General features: G+C 27.4%; 1 protein-coding gene across 2 annotated transcripts; it reads left to right on the forward strand.

Annotated features, from left to right (window-relative positions):
* The first annotated feature begins 12,890 nt into the window (after positions 1-12,890).
* Positions 12,891-20,834, forward strand: LOC110642873 (glutamate receptor 3.4). 2 transcript variants are annotated; one of them, XM_021795056.2, is made up of 7 exons: positions 12,891-13,085; positions 13,437-13,805; positions 14,526-15,874; positions 16,004-16,281; positions 17,735-17,766; positions 17,868-18,277; positions 20,116-20,834. In XM_021795056.2, the coding sequence occupies exons 2-7, from the start codon at positions 13,487-13,489 to the stop codon at positions 20,578-20,580; spliced, it is 2,853 nt and encodes a 950-aa protein (XP_021650748.2). In that variant the 5' UTR covers positions 12,891-13,085; positions 13,437-13,486; the 3' UTR covers positions 20,581-20,834. The 2 variants fall into 2 exon arrangements, with proteins under 2 accessions (XP_021650748.2, XP_057985217.1); XM_058129234.1 differs by having other exon boundaries at positions 12,897-13,085; positions 17,868-18,267; positions 20,116-20,373.
* The last annotated feature ends 203 nt before the right edge of the window (positions 20,835-21,037 follow it).

Genomic DNA, 21,037 nt, shown 5'->3' on the forward strand with positions numbered 1-21,037 from the left:
TATTATGTTACCCTCTGTTTGTTTTTTGAAAAATTTAAAATTTTTCAACATTTGGTACGTTTAAAAAATGGATCAATAGAAAATATTTTTCTATTTAAAAGAAAAATTAAACCACTTTTAAAAAAAATGATTTTATTTTTTCAAGAAATAGATTTTAACAATCTTATTAAAACATAAAAATATTTTTATATATACAACATAAATATTTATCATTTATTTAATATTATAGCTAAATAATAAAGAAAATATTTTTCTAAAAAATAATTTTTATAAAAAATATTTTTTATATACAGTTTATTTTCCACGAAGTAAACTAAGCCTACATGATATTAGAACATTAGTTGAGCAATTCTTTTTCGTTTTTCAAGAATGAAGTTGAGCAATTTTTTCTTGGACAGTTGAGAACTGGAGAATTGATTCATATCCAAGTCATCTTGTGCGGCGGATCAAACCTTCAGTCTTATCGTTATTTTACCGCAATTGAATGTTGCAGCTGTGTTATTACTGCAATTTTACTAATGAACAAGCTAGTTCACTGTATTTTCTTCTTTCTTCTTCAATCCTAATTGATACGGACTAAAAATTATACATCCCACAGAATGATAACAAGTGGCACCAAGAGCTGTTGTACAAGACATTTGTGTTCGACTTGAGAGTTCTACAACAAAGGCTAGGAAGGATCCTACTTTGATTCTATCGACTTAATCCAACTCTTATATCCTCAAAGGATATCAGTCAATTCAAACAAATCAAACATTGGACTATCATAGACACACTTAATAAGACCTACATTAAAGGAGAAGTACATGTAATGTGACCATTCTTAGTGACGTTATTCCTGTCTATTTACAGTAGATTTGCCTCTGACGCATATCTCAAGTCTCTCAAATATCTCAAATTTGATCCATAATCAAATCATATGACAAACTTCATCATTCCAGCAGAACTCCTTTAATCAAAGCAGGACATCTAGATCAATTACGATGTATTTCCCATAGGTTTTTCGAATACTTCTCCAAATATCCTAGCAAGGCAAACAAGTCCTAATAAAAAAGGATTCTTTTTTTTTTTAATATATAAGCCATATGATGAGAATATAGTTCCTTGCAAATGCAAACCTCTGTTCATCTTCCAGGAATTTAGGCATCCTTGCACTTTCGGAGATTCCTTATCTCTACCCATTCACAAAGACAACTACTACAAGCGTTTTCACGTGCATAAACGTGATTTTATATAATTTATAAATATAATTATTTTTATTTTTTATATAATATTTATAATTTAATGGTATATATGACTCATGAAATTATAAAAAAAATTTTAAATAACACAAATATTTAATAAAATAAGAAAATTCAAAGTAATATTATTAATAAAATTATTAATAATATTGATAATATAAATAATTTTTTTTATTTTTTATTTTTCACAAACTAATTTTTATTTTACTTAATTATTTCTTATAAAAATTTATATTTAATTGAAGTAGACATTTTTAACTAAATTAATGTTCCTCTCCTTCTCACATTTTATATATAATATAGATATAAATTTTTTAATTTTATATTAAATTATTAGTGAAAGGTCCTTTAATGAGGACACTCCACCCCACCTTAACCCCTTTTCTAATTTTGATTTCAGGTTAATGCATATTAAAATTTTCAAGGACAGACAGATTTTTAGATTCCTATGGGAGCACATGGAAGCATTTATGAACTTTGATTTTTTTTTTTTTACCTTTTTCTTTTTCAATCACATGGTTAAAATTAATATATATTTTTTTTAAAAGTTGCTGCACCACTTGGTGGCAAGAAAGGATTCCTTCAAATGCAAGAGGCTACTTTGTAGAAGATTTGGTTATAATTGCTTTGGAAGAGAATACATTCCATGATATTTATGAACTCCTATGGAAGCATTATTTAAATGGTATCACATTCTCATTGAGATGACTTCCATAGGAAAACCATACCTATTTCACTAGAGACTAGGAAAAAGGCCAATGAGTACTGCCTCAACGTGCTTCATTACTATAGCTTAGGAGAGTGTATTATTCAATTATAATTAAATAACTGAATTGAATAAATAAAATTTAATTATTTTAATAAGAATAAATTTAGTTCGCTTTGATTTTCAGTTAATAATAATAGTAATTTTCAATTTTTTATTATTAGTTCGGTTACCTTTAATTTGATAACCGAATTAATTAAAATAATTGAATTTATATTAATTAATATATTAATTATAATTTTATTAATATTATATTATTCATAATTATTATTTATATGATTTGATAATAATATTTAAGTTATAATTATTATTTTATTAATACTAAATCATATTTATTATTTTCAATAAAAAAATTATAAATATATTTTTATTAATATTTTATTAAATAAATAATAATATAAATATATTTTTTATTTTTCATTAATTCGATTTTATTCAATAATTAATCAAATATTTTCAATTTCGATTAATTTTATTTTTTTTTAATTTTAATTCGATTCAATTAATATTTTTAAAATTAATTAACAATTCACTTAATTGAAAATTCAGTTCCTTCTATTTGGGTAAATTAATGCTGATTCCACATATGGGTATGCATCTCCTTTAAAAAAGAGAGGATATGTACCAAATTGATTCCTCTATCTATCATGCAGTCTTGTTGATGAGTAATGCAGGGCTAGGAGAATGTCTAGTCATGTTTGAGAATCTCCTTTAACAAAGAAAATTAAAAAATATCTTTGAACAAATCCCTCTAAACTACAAATCAAACTGACGCTGTTTTTGGCATTTTGCTTTCCCTTGATTTTCAATTGTGGAGACCTACTTTATACCAGAAAGGCAAAAACAATGCTGTGTTGTTATTGGTTTCCACCGTTTAGAGCTCTCAGATTTTTTTTTCTTTCTTTCTTTCGCTACAGAAGCAGATGACCATTTCAGGCACCAAGGGGGCCCGACAAAGGTTCCATCGTCGGTCTTTTTCCACGTTGATACACAGCTGGGCTGCTGGTACTCAAATTCCACATATGACATTTACATCCTCCTGCTTTCATACTTTTTCTTTCATTGCCAATCTCATGTCCTCAATGATTGCCATTTCATTGGAATCTCAGTCTTTGAGAAAAAAAGGAGGAAAAAAAAAATAATAATCACAGACTAAACATCATATATTTTCCTTTGGCTTTGAGTGAATTGATGGGGCCTTGTTTGCTTCGAACTTTCAATTCCCTGCAAGTTGAAATTTAATTTTTTTTTTTAATTTTTAAGAAAATTGAAATAAAATGCTAATCAAATAAGGCAATTTTATTCACTTTCTAAAAGCTTCAAGTTGGAGTGAACTTACCCAATCAAACAACAATAAAATTCTTAATATTTAACTAGTAGTTTCATGATTGCATACTTATCATAAAGTTAAGATTTAAATTTTTAATTATTTTTTTTTTAAATATTTTTAAAAGTAAAAAAAAAAAAAAAGATGTTAAGTGTTTCTTTTAATTTTTTTTTAGCATAATTGGCTCTAATTAGAATTCTAATTCAAAAACTATAGTAATATCTAGAGATAGGAAGTTTGGATAGGAAAATGTAAATTTTAGGAATAAAGAGGATAATAACTATTTATTTTATATTTAATTTTAAGGGTGTGATGGCTCAAGATCTTCATGTCACTCTCCATTGTGTCCCTAATGCTCTTTACGCAGGGGGAAGTGACTAATTAACTACGGTAAAGGGATAAATAAAAAAAAAATTAGATGTTTCTTTTAATCTTCTTTGGCACAATTGAATCTAATTAGAATTCAAATACGGTCCTGAAAACGACTTAGTACTACTAAATTAAAACTCATTTATATATATTTTTTAATTTTGATAACATTTTTTCTCTTAATTAAATTAAAAATGTATTATATTACAAAATTTCACTTGTAATCTTATTTACTATGGTAAAAATATAATAAAAATTAATTAATTAATTAATTAATTAATTAATATAATACTATCATTACAATAAAATAAATATTGAAGTTACATAAACAAACAAAATATTCACTACTACACCTTTTTTTGTTGGGTCACTATTACATCTTTTGACAATTGCCAGTGTATTATTATCTGAATGGAATGTGAGCTTTTTACTTTATAGGGTGTCATTTGTCCTTTTAATTGCTCCAAAAAATCTTTCATAAAGCTAGGCCAACATCAATGTTTTAAAAGTCATTCCATCTCATGCCATATTTCAAATGCTTATAATTATCTATCTTGATAAAGAAATTCATTTAAGTTGATCCAAATCACAAGGGATAATATTTTATTTAAAAAAAATACTATTGAAATTAAAGTAATATATTAGCCTAATCATTAAAATAATTCAAAATCTTTTGTATTTTTATAATTTAATTTAAATTTTTTATATTCATATAATTGGTCAAATTTTTAAATTTTATGAAAATTTTATGAAAATTTTTGGTTTTATCGAAGACCATTGAAATTTTTTTTTATGGATTCTTTCACTAAATTTTCTAGATATCCAATCTTATCTCTATTATTAATTACTTTCAAATTTTATTGTAATATCCATAATGTATTAAAATTCTTAGCAATTTGCCAATCAAAAATAGCCTGAATGACCACAGTGCAAAGAGTAGGAGATCTCGAGTTTGAATCTCCCCCTTATCTATTCTAAGATAATTCACATTTATGGTAAAAAAGGGAAATGACCACCTCTTATTGTGTGACCTATTAACAGTTACTCGATAAATTGTGTTTTCATTGAATAATAATAATTACTAATAAAAAGAAAGATTCAATTGACAAAAATTAGATAAAATTTTAATATTTTAAAAAAATTTAGCTAATTATGCAAAATTTAAACATTTAAAGCAGATCAAATGCAAAAAGGTTTAGATTAGTTTTGGCATTAGGTCTAATATATTTTGCCATTTTATTATGTCATCTTGTAGTTTCTATATCATCCATACAATGAAACAATTGTTATAATCTTATCTTCTTAGAGATTAAAATTATATCTAGGATTAGCAAGTCAGTCTTTATATGGAAGTCTTTGGAAGAAAGTGTGGTAGTTGGAAATTAACATTTTAATGAAAAGATCTCATAGATCTTATATTTAAATTATCATGATAAATGTGCAGTACTATAAAATATATTTTGTTTACTAAAATAGATATCAACTACCTTGTATATGAACTAACTTCTAAAAGAAAAGAAGGAAAATGCTTGGACTTTTCAAAATGTGTTATAATTAAATAGTTTGGTAAGTCAACTTTTTTGGTGGGATATACTATATTTTTATATTAATTCAATTCATATAATTAAATAGTTTACCTTGAAATAAATCATTCACATTAAGACTAAAAGAAAAAAAATTATTAATCCCAGTGTTAATTCAAACAAACCAAGTTTATTAATTCAATTAAAGATAAAATCTTTTAGGTCACCTGTTTGATAATATCTATTTTATTAGGTATTATTTATTTTATTAATTGTTAAGAGTTAAATATTATTTATTATTAATTAATTATTTATAAATAATTTAAAATAAAAATATTTAATAAAAATAATTATTAAATATTTTTTTTTTCAGAGGGAGGGAGATCGAATTGAGGTTATGGTCCTAGGTTTATTATGCTTTTGTCATTGGATAAAAGCAAGACAAGCAACTATTAAATTAGTTGTTAAACGTAAAAATAATAATATCATCTTATTAGCTAGAAATGATTATTTTTTTAATTTTAAAATATTAATATAAATATTATATTATTAAATAATATTAATAAAAAAGATAAAATAGAATAAAATACCATTTTAAAAGTTTTTTTATCAAATAGATATATCTCTATATATTACAATTAATTTATTTTTTTTAATATATAATGATTTATTAGACATTCACTATTCAACTTTGAAGTAAAGTTATTTCCTTTTAATTAATTTAGTCTCAAAATAATAATAATAATAATAATAATAATAATAATAATAATAATAATAATGGCGTGGAAAAAAACAAATTGTATTCAATTTGAAACCAACCATCCCCCTTCTCACATGGCTGCTTACGCTTCACGTTGGAAAAGAATTCGTGGAATTGACTCCTTTACGTCATGTGCACAGCAGCTGTCGCTGTAGGGAAGACAACGCTATTGTTAAATTCAATTAATATTCTCAAATTTTAAATTTATTTTAAATTTAATTAAAATTATCCCTACCTATTTAAATTCTTCTAAACTTATTATTATTATTTAAAAAATATTTAAATTTATTTAATTTTAAATATTTTAATTAATAATCTACATAAAAAATCATTTTTATTAATAACTTATATTTTAAAAATTTAATAATTTTATCAAATACTTAATTTTTTTTATTAAAAATAAAATATATAAAATTTATAAATATTATTATAAAAATATATATTTTATATTTCCTTAAGTGCATAGATAAATTCGAATAACGAATTCTCAATATGTAAAATTTAAATTCGATCTGAACTTATAACAGGTATTATTTTTCAAACCCGATTATATGCTATCTAAACTCATCTTATTATGATTTTATTGAATTAGATACCTGTAAAAATAACTTGTTATCATTCCTAACCACTTGCTTTTATTTATTTTTAGTTTAATATATATTTTTAGGAGATATCGTCCAATTGGATTTTCTATGTTTGCACATTATCATAATATAGGCATTTCATATTTATAAATTCTCATAAAATAAAAAAAATAAATATGGAAAATTAAAATTTTTTATTTAGAGATGATTTGAGTAGAATAAAATAATCTTCTATAGATCTTATTTATTTTACAAAAAATAACTTATATATAAAAAATGTTTTTCATTAAAAATATTTTTTTAAAAAATATTTTTTATCAAAATATTTTATATTGTTTGGTTGTAATTTTAAAATAGTAGTATGTGTTAATGTTATTTATGTATAAGTGTTTTTACATTTTAATAAGATTATTAAAATTTAGAAAATAAAAAAGAAATTAGTTTTTCAAAATATTTTATGTTGATTCATTTTTCTGAGTGTTTCAAATGTTAGGAAATGTGAAAAATATTTTCTTTAAAATAAACAAAATTATTCATTTTTTATTTTGGATGACAAAAAAAAAATTCTATAATATTATCCTTTTAAGAATTTGTTATCCATGTAGCTCGAAAAAGAAATTAAAATACTAAACATCGATATTCAATAGTGAAACAAACCACACTACCCAACTAATTTGATAAAATATCATTATTTATATTTGAATATTTAATATCTCTAATTAAAAGAAATTAATGATTAATATTGTGTTTTGTACTGTCATGGAACTCATTAAATAAGATAAAAAAAAAAATCCTGCTAAAGGAGAGAAAACAAGACATTAGTAACGAGGAGAGCATAACTTAACAAATATAGATTCAAGGAGATAAACAAGACTATTCCAAATAAATATAATTCTAGAAGTTTATAATTACGTTGTAGATCGATTTTAGACTTTTATAATTTTTTTAACAATGATTTTAGGCTTTTGTAATTACATTGAAGTCTCAGAATTTTGTCATTTTTTCATATTTGTTTATAAAGAAATTTAAAATAAAAGTGTTTGATAAAAAAAAATTATTAGATTAATTATTAAAATATAAAAATAATAGTATTAACTTATCAACTTTAATCAAAATATTTTCTTAATATCTAAAAATTATGAGAGATACTTTTTTATAAATTATTCATTCAATCTTTAAATGCTAATATAAATATTATGCTATTAAATAATATAAATAAAAGAAGTAAGGTTTTTATCAAATGCTACTTTAAGACTATTGCCAAACGGATCAATCTTTATATATTACAATTAATTTATTCTTTTTTATCTATAATGATTTTATCAGATATCTACTATTGAACTTTGAAGTAAAGTTATTTCCTTTTAATTAATTTAGTCTCAAAATAATAATAATAATAATAATAATAATAATAATAATAATAATAATAGTGAAATGGCGTGTGTGCACAAGCTTTATGAAAGGGGAAAAACAAAAAAATCAACAACACCATATATCCCTTTTTCACATGGCTGCTTACGCTTCACGGTGGAAAATTGACTCCTTTCATGTGCTCTGCAGCTGAGATCGTCACATTGGATTTTCTATGCTTGCACATTATCATAAGATGGGCATTCCATATTTGTAAGATGATTAAAGTATAATCTTCTCATTAAATAAGAAAAAAATACAATTAAAATATTTTATTAAAAAAATGGTATAAGCAGAAGAAAATAATCTTTTATATAAATATTATTTTTTATTTTATATAAGTAAAGAAATATTTTATGGTACTATTCTTTTAGAAATTTATTATTTTTATAACTGCAAAAGAGATTAAAATACTAAATATCAGTAGTGGAACAAACTGCATCACCTGGCTCATTTGATAAATATCAATAAAAAAATTATTTTACTTAATCATTGAAAATAAATATTGTATACAATAATAAATTATCTAATAAAAGGAAAAAAAAATATAATGATATATGCAAATTTTCAATATATAATAATAATGGAGTAGAAAAAGAAAATAATTTCATAAAATAATAAATTATCACTATAATTTTAAATTTACAATTATACTTTACGAGTTTTCATTTTCTAAAAATATTACATAATTGCTTCATTATTAATACCATCATGGACATCTTTTTCAATATATGTAATTAAAAGTTCATGTAACAATTTATATTCCGTTCGATTCTACAATTGAGTCTTTACAAAATATCAATTCAATAGAATAATAGAATATGAATTACAACATAAAAAAAATAAAAATTTACCTTATGAAATTAAATGTCCACTATTTTTTTTTTACATAAAAATGAAAATAAAAAAAAGACAAAGTCAATTGTTAGAGAATGAAAGAAAATAATTAAAAAAATAAAATAAATAAGGAGGAAACAAAATTGTGATTGTGTGAGTATAATACTATAAGAAAAAAGATGAAAACTAAAAAAGATTGAGTTCAAGAGGAAAAGCTATGTTTTTTAGAGTTTTAATAGATAGATTTCAATTTTCTTTTAAGGTTTTATTACTTATTTTAAAAAATTAAAATAATAGGTGTCTAAATTTATTAAATATAATAATATTTTAAAACTTTTGGGCGAATCAAGAAATTATCTTAATAAGCCATATAAATAATTTTATACATAACATAGTATATATATATATATATATATATATATATATATATATATATATATATTTTAAATTAGTGGGTCAATTGACCCATTAACCAACACATAATTCTATCATGTTTCCAACCCTTTAAACTAGATCCATTTAATTTTATATATTTTTAAAAATTGAACAACTCTACAAAATAAGTAAATTTATTTGTTTAAAATATAATATATATAAACATTGTTATAAAAAATATATATTTTATATTTAATTTATTATTTATATAAACATATTCCGCTAATGTATATCTATAATATAGAAAATCCAAATCTGATATAGATAGTTTTTTCATATTTAAACTCATTTCAAAATTAATTATATATTATTTAAATTTGTTTTAATAAAATTCAATTGATAGTGGCAAAGCCTGAATTTTAAATTAAGGGGGCAGACTTTCTAAAAAAAAAGTTGTATAAAGACTCGTTTGGTTTAAATTTCAAAATTAAAATTATAATAATTATTTTTTCTAATTTAATTTAATGAGAAATTAGTATATAATATAATAGAATCAGTATTAAAATATAAAATTTAATTGAATATTATATAATTAATGTTTAATATAATTTCATATGCATTAAAATTCATTTACTTTTACAGTTAAATCAAAAGCTTGAAATAATAATATATTTGTAAAATTTTTTAATTGCCAAACTAAAGATCAGTGTTATCCACTCTAAAATTGAAATTAATTAAAATGAATATGAAAAAATTATAAATAATATTTCTTGTTAACATAATGAGGTAAAATCTAATTTTTTTAAAAAATATAAGTATAAAAAAATCATAATTTTTAATGATTTTAGAAACTAAATATAATAGTATTGATTTACCTAAATCCAATAAAAATAAAATTTGAGAAAATCTATATATAAAATTACAATTAGAGGTGGCAATTAGTCGATTATTTGAGAGTACTCGAGTTTACCAAATTTTAATAAGACCGGTTTAGGTAGTATATAATTAAGTTTGTGATGAGTTCGGATTTGAGAAATAATACATATGATAATTAAGTCAAATTTAAATTTTATATGCTGGATATTCATTACCTAAACCCGTTTATATAAATAGTTAATTAAAAATAATATTATTATAGATATTTATATATTTTATTTTAATAAATAAAATTTAGATATTTTATAGAATTATTGAATTTTTAAAATATAAATTATTAATAAAAAATAAATTTTATGTAAATTATTAATTAAAATATATAAAATTAAATAAGTTGAGTATTTTTCGAATGATGATAATTATATTTGAAACGAATTCGAGTAGTTGGTAATAGATTTTAATTAAATTTAAAATTAATTTAGATATTAAAAATATCAATCAGATTCAAAATTAAATAGAATAATTGTCGCAAATATTTTAGTCCTACCATCTTTAAATACAATGATTTTATTTTAATAATACGATATTTAACCATTCAATGATTGATTGATGATAATTATAATTATTAGAATCAATAAAAATTTTAAATTTTGTTATAAATTATAGAAACTTTTTATGCTTTATTACATTTATAAAAAAAATTAAAATTGAGATTAGAGAAAATAAATATATAATTTAAGTACTTAAAAAATACATAAAACTATAATATTTTTTCAGAAGTCAGGAAATAAAATTAAAAAAAACTAAATATAAATAAAAAATACATCTTGTTTCCATATCTAATAATTGAATTTTATTTTTTTTATCCTTCACATAATTTCTGTTTAATTTTGTTCAACTCTTTTTAATTTTATTTATAAATTATAATTTAAAAAATAAATAAAAAATAATTTTCATGTGTTTTAAAACTATAAAAAAACAAAAATTAAAACATTTTTTCACTTTTCATTTAAATTAAAATTCAAAAGGGACAAATATTAAATTTTAAGAGAAATAATCGTTAAATTTTAAAGAAAAATTTTTAAAATTTAATATTTTTTTAAAAAATAACATTTAAAAAAAAAAAATAAGCAAGGCGTTGAATGTTGCTTCGTACTATCAAATCGAATACTATCGAGCTAGCGATGGAGACAGCTGTGGAATAGCGACTGCTTGACATAGAATTGACTTTAAATAATGGAGCTGTGCGCAACTCAATACGCTGTATAATGACTGTTTTATGAAGTTCTCCGACCCACCCGCAAATACAATTGGGCCACTTGGTACAACACATTATTTTCTCTTTCCCCTTGTGAATTAAAACAATAGAATGAAAGGTATGAGATTTATATGAGGTCATTTACTAGCCAAACCCAATCGCCATTGCTCCTGTTATCTGTTCAGGTGCACATTTCATATTCACACCACGGACCACCCCTCTTTATTCAAATTAAATTTTATCTATATATATATATATATATTATGAAATTGAATCTTTTCTAAATAGAAATATACATTAAGTTAAGAAATTTTTTTATTTAAATTTATCTATAAAATTTAAAAAGAGTGTTATCAAATTATAATTTAATTTATTTTAATTCGAACTTATATAATTAATTAAATTATTTTATATATTAATATAACTAATTAAGTCAATATTATAATCTAATCACTTATATTTACTTTCTCTATAATCCCAACACTATTTCTATAGTCTGATATGGTCTAGGCTTTAATACAATATTAAATTTAGAGAGAGTATTGATTAAATTATAATTTGATTAATTTTAATTCGAATTTATGTAAGTGATTTTATTGCTTTACATATCAAAATGACTAGTTAAGTCAATATTATAATCTAATGACTTATATTTAGTATTTCTTTTTTATATTTTTTTGATGTAAAATTTATAATCCTAATACTATCATAGACTCAAAACATAAAGTATATAGTGCGACCTATTTATGTAATATATATATTTTTATATATTTATATTTTAAATTTATAATAGACTAAATTTAGATAAGAATTTTTCATAATTTAAACATTAATTAAAGACATATATTGATTTATTTTTATATTTTTCAATATTATTTAGTGGTGAATAACTTAAATTAAAGACAAATTAAATGTTTTTTTTTTATAAAAAAAGTGAAGACTCGAGCTTAATATTTATTAAATGAGTAATATATATTTACTTATTAAATTAAATAAGACTAAGCAATTAATATTTTTTTGATAAAACAACTAAAAAATTTGATTTTTAATTGTGATATTGCACAAGACATGATAATAATTTATCCTTTTTAAGCTTTTATTATTTAAGTTTTTACCAATATTAATATTTTTTTCCTCGTTAATCACTTTTCGTCTTTTAATTAATGATTTAAATTGATAAAAGTGGATGAAGATTAAATAATTAATAATAAAATTAAAATTAAATGCTTAATATTAAATTATTAATTTTAATATAATTAAAGGATTAATTAGTAATTTTGAGGTTTAGAAGTTGTGCAGGTTTAAAATATCACCCGCTGCACTACAAAATAATTACTTCATCGTTACGCGGTTGGCCCAAATGGCAAAGATGTAATGGGAGATGGTACAGCACAGCAAGTGTCAGATAGTTAAAATAAAAAAAAGAAAAGAAATCTAGAAAAGAATATAATATTTACAAAATCTCCTAAACAACTATATTATAATTATTATTAAAGAAGATCTGAAAAATGCAAGCTTTTGCAAGGGTGAGGTTGATGAGAATTTATAATTATAATTATAATTTATTGTACCAGACACGATAAAAAGGTGAGGTTGATAAGAATCATTCTTTGCTTGAGCTTGGAGGACTGTTATTGCTCTTTAATACTCTTGTGGGTGTCTGTGAAGTAGCTGTTTGTGCTTATGTCCTTAGAGCTTATATATTACGGGCTCTTAATTACTGTGCAACAGTTGTTCCCAATGTGTGGGCATCATCAAGGTAAGCTTCTTTCTCTTCTCTACTAACTCCACTGTCTGCATAACTTTCTTGTTTTCTTTCTTTGGCCATCTGTACAGTTCCTTGTGCCATTTATTTTATACTTGCATGTGGGTTTCCTTTTTTACTTGAATACTGGCTTTCCAACCTGTTATTATAGTTTAATCTTTTATTCCCATTAGTGGGATATCATTATTCAATCAATTTTTTTTTTAAATATATAATATTGGTTCTCTTTTTGGTTCTTTTCTCATTTATGTTGTGATATTGATGGTAGAATTTTAGTTGGTATAGTCTGGATTCTATGGATTTCTTGTTCATATTTGATACGGATAACGCTTTCTTGATTACCAGGTGCTCGTATTGTTGAGGAGTAAATTGCTTGATTGCAAGCTTTTCTGCACATGGATGTATCACTGATTACCGGGTCTGAGCACAGATCACTCATGGCAATGATACAGTTGTTATCAATATTTTGTATTATTTGTATGCCCATTGAAGTCATGGGTAAGACTGGAAATGTTAGTGCTTCTTCAACTAGACCGAGTGTTGTGAATGTAGGAGCTCTGTTTACTGTTAATTCTGTAATTGGGGGTGCAGCTAAGCCAGCACTTGCAGCCGCAGTTGATGATGTAAATTCAGATTCCAGTATTCTTCCAGGGACAAAACTGAATCTTACTATACTTGACACTAATTGCAGTGGATTTATTGGAACCATGGAAGGTATGAAACTCAGACACTACAATTTGTTTAGAATCACCTCTTCACACCAACCCCCGCCACCCACACCCACCGGAACCTATCTATTTGTATGTTCTTCTTACAAATCCTTCCATTGCTGCTTTGATTGGGGTCCCTTTTTCCAGTTCCTCCTATAGTTTGTGTACAAGCATTATGTCCCTAATTGGCTTTACACTTGCAGCTTCCATACACTTGCAGTATCATTTTGGCAGCATGCTGAGTTTGCTTATACTGTAGCTCCATCACTGCAGTGCCCCATCACATCATTTTTTAATAGTACCTTAGACCTGTTGATTAGGAATTTGTAGTGGAGAATTATTCTGTGCTAGACAATTGGTTTGGTTTCTATAGTTCTCCCCGCTTCAATGTAGTGTCTGCTTTATATGCTCGACAAAATCTCTTACTCTTCTGATATTGAAAATATGAATTTTTTTTTTTAATTTCAAAATCAAGCATATGAAATTTCCATGTCTGGTCGTGTGTTATTTAGTTTAGGAGTAGGATTATTCAAGTATATCTAGCCTAAGTATTGTCTAGAAGTTTGTATCAAACAACTGTTATCCTTGCCTATGAGCATCTATATGAAATGGTCTTCAATAAGAAGAGCACAAAGTGGGTTCATATGCATTATCCCCATCCCCTGCCTGCTTACTGAAAAGATTGTAAAGAAAAAGATTTTGATGAAGTGTCTCTGCCGTGTAGCTTTGCAGCTAGTGGAAAATGATGTGGTTGCTGCAATTGGCCCTCAGTCTTCTGGAATAGCTCACGTCATCTCTCATGTTGTTAAAGAACTTCATGTACCGCTTTTATCATTTGGAGCAACAGACCCTACACTTTCTGCACTGCAGTACCCTTATTTCGTCCGCACTACACAGAGTGACTATTTTCAGATGTTCGCAATTGCTGATCTGGTTTCATATTTTGGATGGAGGGAGGTAATTGCTATCTTTGTAGATGATGATTATGGGAGAAATGGCATATCTATATTGGGTGATGCGCTGGCAAAGAAGCGTTGTAAGATCTCTTATAAGGCTGCCTTCACCCCTGGAGCATCCAGTAGTGTAATCAATGACTTGTTAGTTGGCGTAAACCTGATGGAATCCCGGGTTTATGTTGTACACGTAAATCCTGACTCTGGTTTGAAAATTTTTTCTGTCGCTCAGAGTCTTGGGATGGTGAGCAAGGGCTATGTTTGGATTGCTACAGATTGGCTTCCTTCTCTATTAGATTCAATAGAACCAGCTGATATTGACACAATGAATCTCTTACAAGGGGTTGTCGCTCTTCGCCATTACACACCAGATACTGATCAGAAGAAAAGGTTTATGTCTAGGTGGAACAACCTAAAATATAAGAATAACACGGGACCTGCTGGGTTCAACTCTTATGCTCTCTTTGCTTATGATTCAGTATGGTTAGCTGCCCGAGCTCTTGATGCTTTTTTAAATGAAGGTGGAAGTGTATCTTTCTCTGACGACCCAAAGTTGCATGACAGAAATGGAAGCTCATTGCACTTGTCATCACTCCGTGTTTTCAATGGAGGTCAACAGTATCTCCAGACACTTCTTAGGATGAACTTCACAGGGCTCAGTGGTCAAATTCAATTTGATCAAGATAAGAATTTAATTCATCCTGCATATGATGTTCTTAACATTGGCGGGACAGGATCCCGCAGGATTGGTTATTGGTCAAATTACTCTGGGCTTTCAATTGTTGCTCCAGAGACCTTATATGGGAAGCCTTCTAATACTTCTACCAGCAACCAACGTCTTTATACCACAATATGGCCAGGTGAAAATCCAGAGACTCCTCGAGGATGGGTATTTCCCAACAACGGGAAGCCACTGCGTATAGCAGTACCCAATCGAGTCAGTTATAAAGAATTTGTGGCTATGGACAAAAACCCTCCAGGGGTTAGAGGATATTGTATTGATGTGTTTGAAGCTGCCATAAACTTGCTTCCATATCCTGTCCCGCGCACATATGTGTTATATGGAGATGGAAAGAGAAGCCCGGTCTACAATGAACTTGTCAATGCAGTTGCTCAAAATGTGAGTATCTGGCTCTAATTTGTAACTTTTTTCAGGTTGCATGTGTCTTTAATTTGCTTACTGGTTCAGAAACTTGCTTTGGTGTTCACATTTAATTGGTTTTCCTGATATGTTCTCTTGCTTTTTCAGAAATATGATGCAGCTGTGGGAGATGTTACAATAGTTACAAATAGAACTAAAATTGTGGATTTTACACAGCCTTACATGGAATCAGGACTAGTTGTAGTTGCTCCAGTCAAGGAAAAAAAGTCTAGCCCTTGGGCTTTCCTCAAGCCATTTACTGTACAAATGTGGTGTGTCACTGGTGCCTTCTTTCTTTTTGTGGGTGCTGTTGTCTGGATTCTTGAGCATCGAATTAATCATGAATTTCGTGGTCCGCCAAGGCAACAGCTTATAACAGTATTCTGGTTAGTTTTCTGTTGAACTCATTGAAATTTCTCCTCATAAAATAAAGATCACATTTCTCAATGCACCTAGTCAATATGTCTGCTCATTGCACAGCTGCCTCAACATCTCCTAGTATAACACATGAGGATTAACAAAAAAAGAAATTAAAAAAAATTAAAGTATGTGAATATAAAGTCATAGTTGTGGCTTATGTTTATTTCATATGCTATGAGAGAACAGCAAGGCAATAGATCATGCTTCAGGAAAGCATTTTTTCTAATAGATAGACCAGTATCATACGCGTGATGATTTTTAAGATCTAACAATTTTGACTACAATGTAGTTAGATGACTGTGTAGTTCTTTTGGAGACATTGAAACCCATTTTGGGCCTTCACCTACGTGTTTGCGCTTGTTAGGTTTGGTAGCCTGGGCATGGTATTAGTCCCTCTGACTAAAACAATTAGAGTTTAAATATTGGGCATTCCCTAATATTAAAATCCTATACTGCTAATAGTTAAAAATCAATAAGTGTTTAAATTTAGCCTAGATAATAAACATTTTTATTTTAGCTTGTTGTTATTGATTTTTTAGCATCCCAGCTTTTGTTAATTATCACTAATTAGCTTCAAGATTTAAACCAGTTATAGCAAAATGTATAAATGCTATTAAAAAAATATTTTTAATGGTGGTAGTAGAAATGTTGTCTAAATCCATTAGTAAATATAGTAGCTTTTATCATTATTAATATTTAAGTATTTAATGATGCTGGAAGAAGTGCTGTTAAAATTGTAGTGTTTGCTTAGTTTTCTTTTTCTTTCTTCTTTCTTCTTCTTCTTCTTCTATTATTATTAAAGGAATATGTCTGTGTATGTTCAACTGATTGGCCATGAATAATCTGTTCTCTCTCTTTTTTTTTTTTTTTTTTTTTTTTTTCTTTTGGGACATATAAAAATTTGGTATTAGTGCTATGAACATATTAATATTTAACATATAAAATAAATTTACTAAAATATAGACAAATACTAATTGTTGAAAATATTTATAAATTTTATGGTTAGCACAAACTTGTTGAACACCATTAATAATTTGCAAAATCAGTGAAAAATGACTTATTAATTATAGTTTAGTACAAGGTGGAAGTGCTTATGTTTATAAACGCTTGAAATGCATGCGCCTCAAAGGGTGTGATAGAGAATAGAGATAGTTAGAGCTATTAAATGGAAGCCTTTACTTATCAATTAAAATTTCGGCATAAGATGAAGTAAGCTTGTACTTGTCCGCACTTCAAGACTTTTGCATGAGGAAGCTGTTAGAGATAGTTAGAGATGTTAAACCCATCCTTGGACCCTCACCTACAAGCTCGGTTGTTTGACTAGTCCAGAATCCTTCTCAGATGTTGTGAAACATTTGTTGAAGTCTTGTTTTGCAAATTTTAGTGTGGTTCTAATTGACTGTTGTTCTAATCTTGCAGGTTTAGTTTCTCAACAATGTTCTTCTCCCATAGTAAGTGACTTTTGCCTAATCTGTTATGCTTTCTTCACTTCTTCATTAAATATTTCTATTAGAAACTTTTTAACATTCTGTGCTACTTGCACATAATGTAGGAGAGAACACTGCAAGCACCTTGGGACGTCTGGTGCTGATCATATGGCTATTTGTTGTGTTGATTATCAATTCAAGCTATACAGCTAGTTTGACATCAATCCTCACAGTTCAGCAGTTAACATCACGGATTGAAGGGATTGACAGCTTGATCTCAAGTACAGAACCAATTGGAGTTCAAGATGGGTCATTTGCATGGAACTACTTGGTTGATGAACTCAACATAGCAGAATCAAGGCTTAGAAAATTGAAAAACCAAGATGAATATGTTTCTGCGCTTAAACTTGGACCAAAAGCTGGTGGGGTGGCTGCCATTGTTGATGAGCTTCCTTACATTGAGCTCTTCTTGTCCAACACCAACTGTGCATTCAGGACAGTAGGGCAGGAGTTCACAAAAAGCGGGTGGGGATTTGTGAGTATCTCTTTTAATTTATCTTTCTAAGCCTGAATGAGTAATTCTGTTTAATAATGGTAATTTTGGTCAGCAAGGATACCCCAGTATGCATATTGACATGAAAGTGGCTTGTAGGATGGTGCAAATTTGATATTTTAGCCAAAATCTAGTATTGCCACAAAAAAAATATCAAATTAGTAACTATTCTAGAAAAGTAAGGAAGAAAAATGGCAGGCTATTTTAAAATGAAATCATTTTACTATATTAGTGGGCTAGATGTCAAGTTCTAGTTCTCTTTTAAATGACTGTCTTGGTTCATGTTCCCTGCCTCCTGAAAAGGGGAGAGGGAAGAAGAAAATTTATTTCATTTTTCATTCATGCTTTGTCTAACATAGACCCTCACATAGAGAAAATGGATAAGGCTTAGCTCCATCCCAAAAGCTAGTACAAGGGGAGAAGGTTTGCTTAAGTCTTATATATATCACAAACACTTTATTCCAAACCAATGTGAGACAACACTAGGGCATAAAATGTTTACAGTTTCTATTTAGTGCAGTTAGCTCCTATGCTTAGCATGAGATAGAACATCTAGAATTATTGTCATAGCCTGATGAGTTTGATCAACCTTGAAGCTATTATTAGGGTTGAGCATTCGGTTGGTTCAAAACTAATTGATCTTTTATGGAAACCAAAATGAACCAATATAAGAGACCAAACCGAACAGAACCATCCAGAAATTAGGTTTTTCGGTTGGGCCTGCTTTGTTGGGCTGGGCTGCTGGAAATTCCTTCTTCTTGTAGAACCCATAGCAACCTTGGAAGAACCATTTCGGCTTCTACAGAGAAGAGCTCAGCATCTCATCATAATGGAATCCAAGTTTGCTCTCAAGTCTTTGTCCTCCTTTTTATACACTTGGCTATAATTCATATTACCTGTTCTCTAAATTTCCTCACAAAGAACTTGCCCAATTTGGAATTTGGTTCTATTCCCACCTTTTTGTTTTATGCATTTTTGCCTGTTTGATCATGAAAAAGAGGGGGAAGTTTTCCATCTTTGTCGGTCAAATCCTCATTCACAAAACACCAAGAAATCAAAGGAACCCTCATGGCAAAGCACCACAGTACAGTACAGGAATCAAAGAAAAAAAAAAAAGAAAAGAAAAAAGCAAAGCGTCTAAATTTGCTGGAGATTCAAAGTTATAGCTATCGATGTCACAGGGAAATGAGAAAGCTTGAGGGAACCAGCTAGGGGAGAAGGAGAGATGAGATCAATCGCATCTGCAATGCATGTCACTTTCTGGGAATGAAGAAGAAGAAGAAGAATGATGCATGTCACTTTCTGAGAATGGAGGAGGAGGAGGAGGAGATCAGTTCGTTAGTTCAGTTTTCTTGACTTAATTAATCGAACCGAACTCAAATGAAAAACTGATTTTTTAAAATACTAATTGAAACCAAACCGATTGATCGAAAAACTGAATTAGATCAGCTCAATTTTCAGTTAGTTCTCTCTTTCTTTCTTTTTTTACTGAATTAATTGAACTGAACTGAAATGAAAAACTGAATTAGATCGGTTAGCCTTTTTTGGTCAAAACCTATTTCTACTTGGCCTTAATTATTATAATGTAACATCACCAACCTCTTGTTAGACCTTCAATGTTATTTCCACTATTTACCCAAGTTATCTGCCAAAACCATGTCATGTTCTTAATTTTGGTAAGTTTGGGATTGATATTGCAATTAGTGAAGCAGTTCCACCTTTTGTAGCATATCCATGTTAAATTTTGACTTGTCTGGCAAAAATGCTGTGTTGTTCACAAATTTCTATGGAAAACTTACATTCAGATTTTCTGGTCTCAGGCATTTCAGAGGGACTCCCCTCTTGCAGTTGACTTGTCCACTGCCATCCTCCAACTCTCTGAAAATGGTGATCTCCAAAAAATCCATAACAAATGGCTGACACGTACAGAGTGCTCTATGCAAATCAACGAAGTTGATGATAGCCGACTCTCATTGAGCAGCTTCTGGGGTCTGTTCCTGATATGTGGCCTTGCTTGCTTCATTGCTCTGACCATATTCTTCTGTAGGGTACTCTGTCAGTACCGTAAATTTGCTATGGGAGGTGGTGAAGAGGCAGAGGTGGAAGTGGAGGAGATTCAGCCGGCAAGACCTAGACGCCCACTGCGCTCAACTAGCTTTAAAGATTTGATTGATTTTGTAGATAGGAAAGAAACAGAGATTAAGGAGATGCTTAGACGAAAGAGTAGCGGTAGCAAGAGACAACCTAGCCCCAGCACAGATGGACAGGCAAGTTCACCTGCCTAGAGGAAAAAAGATTTCCATTGGTGAAGTTTCTATGTGCTTCTTGCTTCAGAAAGTATGAAATCCAACACCATTGACATCTGCTGATGCTGTCATTTTGATTAATACAGACAAATTAGGCAGCTAGAATTAAAGATATTAAACTGGAAAAAGCTTTGTTGGTTGTAGTGCATTGTTTTGTATACCTCTATAAATGTAAAATGTCCCCTTTTTCTCAGCAAATGAATACAACTTTTCTAGAGGATAGGATTCCTTCAGATTGTTATATTTCACATACCATTGAAGTGGTGCGAATGGAATCTTGATTATTGGGTTCAAATTTTAATTTTTAATCCAAAAATATAATTTTTTTAACAGAAAAATATAAACTTTTATTTTTAATAATTTTCATATTCTGAACAAAAATGTGTTGGCATTGTTATGATGTACATGATGAATCATATGAAAAATTATATCTTAA

The sequence above is a fragment of the Hevea brasiliensis genome, chromosome 10, assembly GCF_030052815.1.
Source record: "Hevea brasiliensis isolate MT/VB/25A 57/8 chromosome 10, ASM3005281v1, whole genome shotgun sequence".
Classification (NCBI taxonomy): domain Eukaryota; kingdom Viridiplantae; phylum Streptophyta; class Magnoliopsida; order Malpighiales; family Euphorbiaceae; genus Hevea; species Hevea brasiliensis.